General features: G+C 54.0%; 2 protein-coding genes across 8 annotated transcripts in view; one reads left to right on the top strand and one right to left on the bottom strand.

Moving 5' to 3' along the window:
- Window positions 1–12124, top strand: part of SUPT6H (SPT6 homolog, histone chaperone and transcription elongation factor) — a 31674-nt gene extending 19550 nt beyond the window's left edge. For 2 of the 3 annotated variants that reach the window (XM_028485032.2, XM_028485033.2), the window contains exons 32-38: window positions 136–260; window positions 1987–2099; window positions 2501–2578; window positions 2675–2841; window positions 3307–3494; window positions 3755–3937; window positions 11827–12124. In XM_028485032.2, the coding sequence (XP_028340833.1) occupies window positions 136–260; window positions 1987–2099; window positions 2501–2578; window positions 2675–2841; window positions 3307–3494; window positions 3755–3937; window positions 11827–11854 (882 nt within the window). In that variant the 3' untranslated portion in view covers window positions 11855–12124. Of the gene's footprint in view, window positions 1–135; window positions 261–1986; window positions 2100–2500; window positions 2579–2674; window positions 2842–3306; window positions 3495–3754; window positions 4542–11826 lie in introns of those variants that run through there. The other variant, XM_028485034.2, reaches the window with a different exon arrangement.
- PROCA1 (protein interacting with cyclin A1) overlaps window positions 4646–12157 on the bottom strand; it is a 10598-nt gene continuing 3086 nt past the window's right edge. The window contains exons 1-5 of one of the 5 annotated variants that reach the window (XM_055082813.1): window positions 9718–11820; window positions 9366–9449; window positions 7115–7250; window positions 6679–6834; window positions 4646–6600 (exon numbers count right to left, since the gene is read on the bottom strand). In XM_055082813.1, coding sequence (XP_054938788.1) covers window positions 5931–6600; window positions 6679–6834; window positions 7115–7250; window positions 9366–9449; window positions 9718–9778 — 1107 coding nt within the window. In that variant the 5' untranslated portion in view covers window positions 9779–11820 and the 3' untranslated portion in view covers window positions 4646–5930. Of the gene's footprint in view, window positions 6601–6678; window positions 6835–7114; window positions 7251–9365; window positions 11821–12157 lie in introns of those variants that run through there. The other 4 variants (XM_007121737.4, XM_028485036.2, XM_028485035.2 and 1 more) reach the window with 4 other exon arrangements.

Below are 12157 nucleotides of genomic sequence, written 5' to 3'. Positions count from 1 at the left end.
TCACTTACGGATGTATGGTTTCCCTTCAGTGTAGGGGATGCTCAGCTGGTGAAGGAGGTGTACATCACGTGTGAGCCAGACATTGTGTACCAAGCATGCTGCTATCCCAACCTCTCCCCCTCATTCTACCCCCAGAAATTAGAGGAGCTGCTCATCAAAACTAAGAAGGAGAAGCCCACCTTCATTCCCTATTTCATCTGTGCCTGCAAGGAACTGCCCGGCAAGTTCCTACTGGGATACCAGCCCCGGGGTAAACCCAGGTGAGCACTGGTGCTGAGAAGGTGCTGCCACTGGGGTCCACAGATAGGCTAGCAGGCCCCCAAACAGTACTCTCTCTGGTTCTGCTTGACTGCCTTTCTCCTCTTATCTGTTTAGAGTAGAGGTGGAGGTTGGAGGTGGGGCAAGAGGGTGATGATTTAGAGGCAAAAGGCAGACTGAATAAGAAAGATGCTTTAATCAACACTGTGAAAAGGAGTTCCTTTCACGTCTTCTCCCTCCCAGAGAGTGATAGAAATCACCAGACACTCTCCACCTGACTGGCAAAGATGGGGGCCAACACACTGGTCACTCCTTCCACTCTCTCTGCTTCACCCTCACCAGGGCTTTTCAGCACACGGTGGCTCACTGTTGCTGTGGTGAGCCTGCGCTGAACAGGGATAGGTCAGGAGAGCATCTCTTCCAGTCACCAACCTGCTCCGCTCCCTTCTGTGTATGACTGAGAGGCTGGCCTTCCTAAGTATTCCTCTATCTGAGTCCCTCCTTTGTTCACCCTGCATCAGACAAAGTCCGATTTCCTTAGGCCTGCTTTCTTTGTGTCTGTTACCCAGATTGATAGCCATACTAGCCTTCTCTGCTCCCCCATCCTCCCTTTGGTCCTTGGCCACGGCCTGTGCCTTTCTGCTCTTAGTCCTGTACTGCTCGCACGTGATGCACAGTGTGGGCTCTATTAGGAGGGGCCCAGAGGCCAGAGGACAAGAAGCTCTGGACTCTGGACCCTGCACCATCGTGGGCACTTCTGGAATGTTGTGCTCGTTTCTGAGAAGCCTTTTCTGACTCACCAGCATGCTTCCAGAAGATGGCAGCCAGGGCCATGTGGCGGTTGGAAACTATCCCATGAGGAACAGTTGAACAAACAGGGGACTTTAACCAGGAGCAGAGGCAACATGATAGCATCCCGTGGAAAGGGGCACAAACTCCTTGTGGTGCAGAATGAACAACAGTTGGGTAGAAGATCTAGGAAGCAGGTTTCAGCTTAATATGAGTCAGCACATTGCCATACTTAGTGTTGACTGTTGGCTGTTGACAGCTATCCTTTATTGAGCACAACCTGTTTTAAGTGTTGTGATAAGTGCTTTATGTGTTGTCTCATTTATTCCTTATACCCACGCTATAGGTTTAAGTGCCGTTATCCTCATTTTACAAATGAGGCTGAGATTCAGGTTTAGTAACTTGGTACAAAGCCGTATAGGTGATGAGTGGCAGAGACAAAACTGGAACAAAGACTGGGTCTGAACCCAGAGCCCATCCTCTGATCCACTCTCTGCTCTGGCAAAGTGTTAAATAAGGGCAGAACAACCACCGTCAAGAAGCACTTCCAGATTCCGGCTCATGGGGAGCTGTGCTTTGCTGCCCTGGGAGGCCCCTCCCAACTCCGACACTCTGTGATCTCAGTAACCCTCACCTGCGGTGTGCTGCCAGCATACTGCAGCGCAGGACGGTGGCCCAGCCCCCAGCAAGGCTTCTTCTGGCAGCCTGAACATAGCACACCAGGGGCTGCTGACTCCTGGCGTTGCCTGGACTCTGCTGTGCCCTCCTCACCTCACCCAGAGTGCAGCCTCCTTTTACAGGGTCAGGGACTGGCTCTTTTATCTCTCCTTTCCCCCAGCACCCAGTGTGGCTACTTCACATGGTGGAAATCTGCTCTGGCCGCTCTCTTACAGCTGGCCACAAGTGGTATCTGATGCATGTTTCCTCCCAAAATCCCAGGATAGAATATGTAACAGTGACTCCAGAAGGATTCCGGTACCGGGGCCAAATCTTCCCGACTGTGAATGGCCTTTTCAGATGGTTTAAGGATCATTATCAGGATCCTGTACCAGGTGAGTTCTACTCTCTCTGACTTCTGGAGTGTGGTTGAAGGGACACCTAAGTGCTGAGTCAAGATAATCACTAGCCTTCTGTAGGAGGGGCTGAGGCCTAGGCTGTCATTGTAGTTCTCTTAATTCCTATTCCATCTTCCACTTTGCCTATACAGCTTCCCTTTTTTTTTTTAATTTATGTATTTATTTGGCCACACCACGTGGCTTGTGGGATATTAGTTCCCCGACCAGGGGTTGAACCCGTGCCCTCAGCAGTGAGAGCGCAGAGTCCTAACCACTGGACCGCCAGGGAATCCCCCAGCTTCCCTTCTTTCCACCCACCTCAGTACCTCTCCCAGCCCCCCAGTTGTAAAACCAGAAGTAGGTTTCTGGTGAGACATAATTTGGGCCATTTCTTACAGGCATCACCCCCAGTAGCAGCAGCAGGACCCGGACACCTGCCTCTATCAATGCTACCCCAGCCAACATCAACCTTGCAGGTAAGGAGCTCGTGCCGGGGACTGGGGGTAAGGGGGATGGAGCTAGAAGGACTGTCACCTCTAACATGCCCATCTCCCACCTCTGTGTGCTTACAGATCTGACACGGGCTGTGAACGCCCTGCCCCAGAACATGACCTCACAGGTGTTCAGTGCCATTGCTGCTGTGACAGGCCAAGGCCAGAACCCTAATGCCACCCCAGCGCAGTGGGCCTCCAGCCAGTATGGCTATGGTGGCAGTGGAGGGGGCAGCAGCGCTTACCACGTACGTGGCTTGGGGAGGAAGCTCCCTGCAGAGGGTGGGGAAGGGTGAAAGGGAACGGTCATCCTTTACCAGCCTGTGTCCATAGACTGGCCTCTGCAGTGCCCACCACGAGGGCCTTCATAAGGAGAGGGGGCTACCACAGCATTAGGAACTGTCTCCAGCAGATGTTCCTTTTTCTCAGGCCCATTTGAGGGGAAAGGGAACGAGAGTAGTTCTGACCTTTCCACAGAGTCTTTTGGGATCTTTAGAAGCCTCTAGCAACCTCAAGTGGTCAAGGGTACACCCTGTTGTTGTGCCAGGTCCCATCGTGTTGGCCTGCCTCTGCTGCTCAGAACCACACACTGCTCAGGAGAGGGTCAGCTGGAAGGCTCTGGACGGATCCCAAATTTTCAGCTTGCCAGAAATTCACAGGAAAACCAAATAAGCACAAAACCCGTCCCGATTCAACTGTTCACCCTTCTCCAGGTGTTCCCGACGCCAGCCCAGCAGCCAGTGGCCACGCCACTAATGACCCCCAGCTACTCCTACACAACCCCGAGCCAGCCCATCACCACACCACAGTACCACCAGCTACAGGCCAGCACCACCCCTCAGTCTGCCCAGGCCCAGCCCCAGCCCTCCTCCAGCTCCCGGCAACGGCAGCAGCAGCCAAAGTAAGTATACAGATGGTGGCACAGAACAGGTTATTAGTAGAGGGAGGTGCTCTGGATCTTCTGACAGCCATGACCCAGGTGATGTCCCCAGGAGGACTGCTTTCTGGGAGAAGAGGGAAGAACACAGTGTGGCAGCAGGCCATGGCTGCTGTCCGTAGAGGCGAGGTCCATTTCTACAAGAATGGACGCTCACCAGTGATTGCTGGGAAGGCTTCCTTCTAGAGAGTCCCAGTCTCAAAGGCCCTTGTTCTCCCTCCCAGGTCCAACAGCCATGCAGCCATCGACTGGGGGAAGATGGCGGAACAGTGGCTGCAGGAGAAGGAGGCAGAACGGCGGAAACAGAAGCAGCGGCTGACACCTCGGCCCTCCCCCAGCCCTATGATCGAAAGCACCCCCATGTCTATTGCTGGCGATGCCACCCCACTCCTGGACGAGATGGATCGGTAGGGGGCCTGCTCCTAGGACTCTGGTTACCTCTGAGGCTGGGAGAGGCCTGGCTGCCCATTGCCTCACTCCTTGCCCCTCCTTTTCTGTCCATAAAGTGGAGTGAATTGACGTTCTCTTTGGTGGTCAGCCTGGATGGGTGACAGGCTGGATGGCCTTGCGCACTTGAGCTCAGTGTACGCTAGGCAACAATACTCCCACTCCAGGCCCTCACCGACCACCTGTCCTGGGACCAGGCTGGGAAGGGAATGTGGCAGGGAGGAAGAAGAAAACGAGAGTGGAACAGTTTTGTATTCTACTCCCTACAAGCCATTTTGAGCTTCTGCTCTCACCTGACTCTGGGCTGTGACGGAGCACCAGCTCAGCACGTTGAGTCTCCCCCAGCTCTCGTGGGGAGAGGGATGCTATTTATTCAGTTTGGGACAGGAGAGAGGAGGGAAGGTATTTCTGACCCTGATACCAACAGCTTGGGTGGCTATCAAAGCAGGATCACAAGGGATGTAGGGGAGCAGTGCTAACCTGCCCAGCCCCACCTGGCTGCCCCTACCCCCTGCTGCCACGCTTCCTGCCCGTCATTTGAATAAACAGTGTTTCTACAGAGCACTTGGCAAAGCCTCTCTCCAACTCTCCAGCTCTTGATGGGGAGCTTTCAAAGCAGTGTTTGGAGCTCTGAGGGCTCCCTTGACTCCCTCTTCCAGGCCATCAGAGAGGCAGGGACTTAGAGAGGAGAAGGTGGCTTCTATACCACGTTGCCTAGGGTCACATCCCTGCTCCACTTCCCAGCCCTGTGACCTTGAGCGAGTTCCTGTTGTCTCTAAGCCAGCTTTCTTATCTGTAAAATGGAGATGATGATACCTAGCTCAGCAGGGCAGCTGTGAGGACTAAGAAAGAATGTGTGAAGTGCTAAGTCCAGTGCCTGGGACCTCATCAGGCCTCAGGAAATGTTAGCAGCTGCTATTACACTCACACACAGCCACCCCATCCACTGTGCATTCTAGTCTTCTCTGGCACATGGGAGAAAGGCCACAAGTCAATCTGGGTGTCTCCACTTGAACCCTGCACCTCTCTCTCCCCTTTTTGCCGGCTGGGCCTTGGTCTCTGACGGTACCTCCACGTGAGTCAACTGTATCTCCCCCACGATGGGCCCCCCACTCACCTGGTCCCACACACACACATCCCTGGCGAAGAGAGCTGACTAGTCGCTTCCCCCAGCCCCATTGCCTCTTTTGATCTGGACTGATCTCCCTGTGTTTCTTCACTAGGGCTTCACCTCACAGCTTTGCCTGTCAACTCTGGGAAAGCAAAGCTTTCCCCCTCCCTTGCCTCTGCTTGGGGCTCAGCAGAGAAGTCAGAAAAGGCCACTGCTGCCCAAACTTGGAGAGCTCCCTGCCTTGCTTTCCTTCATTCAAGATCCCTTTGGCTGTTTGTTGGCAAGAATTGGGACAAGGGGCTGGCCTTCTGACAGGAATTCAGTTCCTTTCCCTTCAGCACAAAAGGCCTAGAAGGGCCTAGCAGGAGCATGGCCACACCAGCTGGGAAGGTTCCTGTTCCTTTTGATGCCACCAGCACCTGCCCCAGGGCCACTTAGAGGAGGAAAAGGCCAGGCAAGGTGGCAGAGAGTGGGTTAAAAGGTTCAATTTATTAGTGGTATCACTGCACACAATGCCTGTCACCAAGTGGATTTTGCACAGACCTGTCTCCCAGTAGACAGGAAGCCTCCTTCCCACCCAGAGGTGCTCTTCTGCCCTGGACCCAGGATGTTACAGAGAAACAGGCTGTGCCCCTTCCCTGCCCTCCCACCTGCCTTCTCTGGGCTTCCTCTTGAAAGATGGATTGCCCTTCAGAAACACCTGCAGCTCCTTAGCCCCTTGGCTCCAGTTAGGCCCAGAGGCTGCCCCCTCCCCCCAGAAGTAGCCAGGTTGGAGGGAGCGAGAAGCAGGGGGTCAGCTACAGACTTGATCACATTTATTCTTCACCCTGGTTGCCCTGGCCTCAACTGAGATTGGGGTTTGATGCTGGGGGAGATTTCCTCTTGTTGACCTTCTTGACTGGCGAGGTCTTCATCCCGGGCTTCTTGGCCTGGACCCTGTTCTTCTCTCTCTTCCTGGGTGATGAAGACTCCACAGTATCCTCACTGGAGGGTTCCTCCCGCCCAGGGTCATTGTAACTGTCCTCACTCTCCAGATCTTGCCGGCTGTCTGGGCTGGACTCTGACATCCTGGCCAACTCTCTTGGGCTTAACAATTGGCTTAAGTCTGGAGGTGATTCTGATTTAACTGGGCTCTTCTTCTTAGTCAACTTGCCCTTCTTGACTTTTTTCTTCACCTTTGCCTTTTCGTCCGTCTCCTCCTCCTTGTCTTTCTCTTTTTCCTTTTTCTTCTTTATCTTCTTGATCACCTTATTGCCCTGGGACTTCCCTGTGGGGCTTTCGGAACGCCAGATGGTGATGGGAGCTGCTAAGTCAGGGGTACCTGTGACCACGCCCATACCTGTGTTGGTGGGGAGGGCAGGGGGCCCCACCTGGGTCGGGATGGGAGGCTTGCTTTCTTCCTCCTCCTCCTCCTCCTCCTCTTCCTCTTCTTGGTTTAGGTCATCTGCCCCGCACTCACGGTGGATGGGATGGTGGATCACTGCCACGGAGACAGGCCTGTAGCTTTTGCACCTGGGGGAGAGGAGAACAGGGAAAGATGGTTGACGGAGCTTGGGGGCCAGTGCCCCCCATCAGCCCACCGGCACTCACCAGCCACACCAGAGCCGTTCCACACACTCCTCCTCTGGGATGAGCTCAAAGCATGGGCACTGGATGATGTTGAAACAGGCTGAGTCCACATCTTGGGAGCAGGTTGGGCCCGTATCTCCGGAACTGCTATATGTCTTTTCTGAGCAGTCCTTCAGCCTGCCACACAGGGGACTCAGGCTGGCTCCCATGCCTCCATGACTCCCCAGGGGCCCAGAGCAAGAAGCCTGAGGGACAGCAGGCTTCCACTGGGTTCAGCCCAGTCTGCCAAAAGACCTCCCCGTGGCTCCTGGAACACAAGCCAGGTTTACAAAAGCTGGGGCCAGGCTGGCAGCACCAGGTCAAAGCTGAAGCGGGGAACCACAGTGAAAATTTTGGATCTGGCTCTACCCAGGAGTCTTTCCTGGGCTGTGGGTCTCCCAAGGAGGAGGGCCCTTACCTAGAATCACAGTCACAGTGGCTGACAGAGTGCAGGTGCACGTCGTGGTGGCCATAGTCAGAGGTGAAGGGATGGATGATGTGCCCAATGCACTTTCTGTGTTTCCAGCAGCACCTGTCAGTGTCCTTGAATTCACCTGACGGGGTAAGAGTCTGGGTCGTACCGTGCAGCAGCGGCAACATACCTGGATCTCCCTTCCCACAGCTCAATCTAAAGGCTTCACCAAGTTCACCTGCTGCCACCATTGTCCCTCCCTCCCCCATAGCTGTTTCTTTCTTTTTTTTTTTTTTTTTGGTCGCTCCATGCAGCTTGTGGGATCTCAGTTACCCCAACGAGGGATTGAACCCGGGCCCCGAGAGTGAAAGCGCCGAGTCCTAACCACTGGACCACCAGGGAATTCCCCCCACAGCTGCTTCTACTGCTGAGTAGTAGTAACTCAGCCCAGCGCTCTCCTCTCCCCCGTCCACTGCGTGTGACTCTGCCTGCCCCTCGCAGACTCCCAGGACAGTGTCTCACCAAGTCCCCCTTGCTGTCCTGTGACACCTGCCTCTTCCCCTCCCCTGCCTTCTGTGGGAGCCTACCTTCCTTCCCAGGGCCCTCTGCTGACTCCTGCCTGCCCCTCACCCGGTGCTCGGAGTTGTCAGCTACCCCACTGCACAGAGTGCCTGGGTAAGGGAGGGCCCTCTTGCCATGGCAGAGGGGAGCGCCACTTCAGAGTCCCCAGCAGTTAAAGCTGGCGGCGGCGGCAGCATCCTCAGTTCCTACGCCTGCCCCACACAGGCCCAGGAGGCCAGTGTCCGACCCCTCACAGCCTCTGAAGCCACTCCAGCCCCAGGGCCTGCTGCAGCATGACAGCTCAAGTCTGGAGGGGAGCTAGGCCTGAGCCTCCAGTGCGTCATGTTCCTTGGCTTCTCCTGCTGACTCTTCCCTTTCCCTCCTCTCTCTTCTCCCTCTGACACCTTTCTCACTCTCACTTCTCTCCCCTTTCCCAGACTCACTCTTGATTCTTTCCCTTCTCTTTACTCATCAAGTTCCCGTTCCCCATCCATTCTCTCTCCCCAGTCCTTAGAGCCACAGACTTGAACAGTCCACCCCTTGTAGGCGACACAGATACCATGTCCCAGGGCACAGAGGAGAAGCTGCTGGGGAGAGGCCTGGGGATTAGGGGAAAGGCCTGAAGAAAGGTTCCTAACTTTTTTGCTCAGCTGAATGCAAGCCCTGTGCACACACTGGTGTCTCCCAGCCTCCACCCTCACTGCCTCACCTCTGACCCTGCCTAAGGCCCCAGTCTACCAATGGCTCTCCCCTTGGGCCACCATCTAAAACAAGCCCATGAAGTGATTCCCTGTGCCGAGAGGACAAGGCACCTTCCTGCAGGTTCCCCCTGAACTCCAGCTCCGCCCACTCCCAGAGGAGGAAGGGGGCGGGCACTCGCAAGTTCCAGGGCAGCCCGGCTTGGGGTGCTACGGCTGGCTAACTCCCTCCAAATAGGCCAGGAGGACTGTGCCTTTATCCAGCCCCTACAAGGGGTGGAACTGGGGCAAGACCTCATACTGGCCACCAGCTAGTAGCTAATCAGGCTGGGGGTGTGTTACTCCAAGTGGCCTTAAAGTACTTGAGAGATGAGACAGCAGCTTGGTCTGAGCCTTCCCTACATTCTTCCTCCCCTTCCCTCCCCCCTACCAGGCTCTGGGGGGCATGGGTCCCCCATACACCCCTGATCCACTTAGTGGCCTCCCTTTCTGCTTCCTTTCCTCCCATGCCCTTTCTCCATCTCAGGGAAATAAGAGGCAGGGAGAGTAAGAGTCCTGCACCACCACCTCGGGCTTTCTCCAGCACAGCTGAACTGGAGCACAGGGCAGCAGGGTGGCAACTGCTCTGAACTTGTAGTCAGGCTTGAGTCCAAGTCTAGCTGGGTGACCTAGGGCAAGTTACTTTACTTCTCTGAGCCTTCATTTCCTTATTCACAAAATGGGGATGATGGTAATACCTATTTTGCAGGGTTTCTGGCAGGACTCAGTTCACATGTGTCAAAGATATTGGTGCACCATACATAAAGTGCCGTACAAAGGAAAGGGGTGATTGTGGCTTCCAGGAAGGGGTGGCCCTCTCGGTCTGGCACAAGAAGGGGTCTCAGGGTAGGGCAGCTGGGTGACCCCTTCAGGACCAAACACTTCCCTCCCTCCTGCCTACCACCAGGTGAGGGGTGGTGGGGACCCCTGGGGCCAGAGATTCCCCCAGACAGACCCACCTTCAGAGAAGGTAGATGCGTCAGTGCTGGACGCCACACCAGCCAGCAGATGTCCTCTCTCCCAGCTGGGTAACCTGTTTATATCTGAGAGAGTAGAGAGGTGACAGCAGCCCCCCTCCTCATGCCATTCATTCCAAAAACATTTCCTGAGAAGCTCCAGGTGCAGTCCCCAGAAGATGCAGATTAAAAGAACGACACAACAGTCCCTGCTGTCAAGGGGCTGGGGGAGGGGATGAGGAGGGGAGAGGCAGGAGAGGTCTGTGGAACAGTGCATGACAGTAGTGTGAGGCAGACACTGATAGGGAAATGGTGGGGAGGAAGGCCTGTGGGAGGACAGAACAAGGACACCTACTGAGATAGGGATGGGGTGACCTTCTTGGAAGAAGCATAATAGGAGCTGAATCTGGAGTCATGAATAGCAGTGTCAGAGTAGAGCCAGAGTCTAGGCAAGAAGGGACAGTTCCAGGAATTGTCCCAGGGTGTTCCCAAAGACAACTCCAACCGGCAGCAGCTCCATCAGCAACCACAGGGTAGAGTGTGCCACTTCCTTTTTCCTCCTACAATTAGCTTTGTCCTTTGGGGTACTGGAGCTGAGTCCTGCTTAAGGAAGGTAGCTGACTGCTTGGGAACTTCAGCTGGGCTTTCAGTGGCACTTGGTCATCCTTCTACTGGTCCCTGGTGAGCTCCTTCTGTTTTCCACAGCACAGAAAGTACTCAAAATTAATGGAATGAATGAATGAAACTCCAAGCTCTTTCGTGGAAACTCCTACCCTGCTTCTGTTCCTCTCAGCACAAAATTTCACCAGCATTATCTATGGCTGCCCCCACCCTCATCAACTTCCAGCCTGGGGAAGTGGCCCTCCTTCCTCCTGCCCAAGCACCTGAACTCTAGGTCCCAGCCAGAATTCTTGCCTTCTGCCTCTTTAGTGTTTTGGGGTTTTTTTCTCCTTACAGGCTATGAACATCTTCAAACAAAACACTCTATGAACCCTGTTTCTCACTCTGCCACTGCATATCCCACCCCTCTTCCTTTTCAATCCAAGTTTATTCACTCCCTCATTTAATGGATGGATTAGCTTTACTAGGCACCAGTGAAGGAAGCCTAGTCCCTACTTTAGTGAGCTCAGAGTCTCTACCTCTCTCTTCTGCTCCAGCCACCTACAGCATGGCAGCCATCCCCGCCCCTCTAGCAGAATAGCCCAGGCAAAGGCCACCAGTGATCTAACAGCCAAACCCAGTGGCCTTCTTTTAATCTCATCTCACTTGACCCTGTTGACCAATCAATCTCTTCTTCTGCAAACTGTTCCTTTGGCTTCCATGACAGACCCCTCTCATCTCTCTCTTCCTTCCCAGCTTTTTAATTCTTTCCTAACTCCTTTGCTGTCCCCTCTTTCTCTGCTGTACCCCTTAAATTGGTGATTACCAAGGTTCTGTCTTTGGTCTCCTTCTCAGAAGAAGTTACACAGCCTTGTCTTGGATAATGTTATCCACTTCCATGGTTTCAACATCCACTAATAAAATGACATAAATCTGGGTCTCCAATTCAGACTGCTTTCCTGAGCACGTAGCCAATGTCCTCTTGGACATTCCCAAAACATCAAACCAGCATGTCCCATATGAACCCCCCATCTTCTCCCTACCCTTCATGAACCACCTCCTCTTGTATCTTCCATTTCAGAGAGCAACAGACACCTCAGCTAGAAATCTAGGGATCATTCTTTTTTTTTTTTTTTTTTTTTTGCGGTACGCGGGCCTCTCACTGTTGTGGCCTCTCCTGCTGCAGAGCACAGGCTCCGGACGCGCAGGCTCAGCGGCCATGGCTCACGGGCCTAGCCACTCCGCGGCATGTGGGATCTTCCCGGACCGGGGCACGAACCCATGTCCCCTGCATCGGCAGGCGGACTCTCAACCACTGCGCCTCCAGGGAAGCCTTAAGGATCATTTTTTCCCTCACTTCTCACCAACCTGATGACCAAGTCTTGCCATGCCTACCTGCCCCCATATCTGCCTCTGTCTTGGTTTAGACCTTCATTATCTCTGACCAAGACAGCTGGAGTAACCTTCTGCCTGGCCTCCCTGACTTCTGTCTCACTACCCACATCCAGTCCTCACAATGCAGCCAAACCGGTTCAGCACATTCCTCCTCTTTAATAGCATTCCACTGCCTTCAGGATGAGGTAAGAACTCCTTATCAGGATAGAACTGGTCCCCAGGACCCAGGCCCTGGTTCTTCAGTTATAAGTTCCTCTTGTCCAGCCACCCCTCCTCCCACCCCTCCCTTTTCCATTCCTTCTCTCCTGCCTCCCACTCCCCAGGAACACCTGCTCATCTTGGAAAGAACAATGCTATCCAAGTAGAATAGGTCACACTTCTCTTTTGCCCCTTTACCCTGTGCCAATGTACATGTGTTTATAGCAACTTGAGAACAAGGCCTATATTTAATCCACCTCTGTATCTATAGATCCTGGAACATGGAAAGTGCTCAGTAAATGTTGGTTGATTGAATGAACACATGAGTAGAAGAGAATAAAGCCCCTATTGGAGCCACAAAGAAGCTATGGCATTGGAGATTCTGCTCAGGGTTCAAACCTGGGGACTTTTCTAGGGAAGGAGAATTGACCTTGGATGAACATCTTCCTAATGTCAGGCACTGTGCTGGGCTTTTTTTCGGGGCGGAGCAGGGGCTTTTAAAATATGCCTTTGGGGCTTCCCTGGTGGCGCAGTGGTTGAGATCCCGCCTGCCGATGCAGGGGACGCGGGTTCGTGACCCGGTCTGGGAGGATCCCACATGC

The sequence above is a fragment of the Physeter macrocephalus genome, unplaced genomic scaffold (genome assembly GCF_002837175.3).
Source record: "Physeter macrocephalus isolate SW-GA unplaced genomic scaffold, ASM283717v5 random_353, whole genome shotgun sequence".
In the NCBI taxonomy this organism is placed as follows: Eukaryota; Metazoa; Chordata; class Mammalia; order Artiodactyla; family Physeteridae; genus Physeter; species Physeter macrocephalus.
This window is presented reverse-complemented; position numbering and strand designations above follow the sequence as displayed.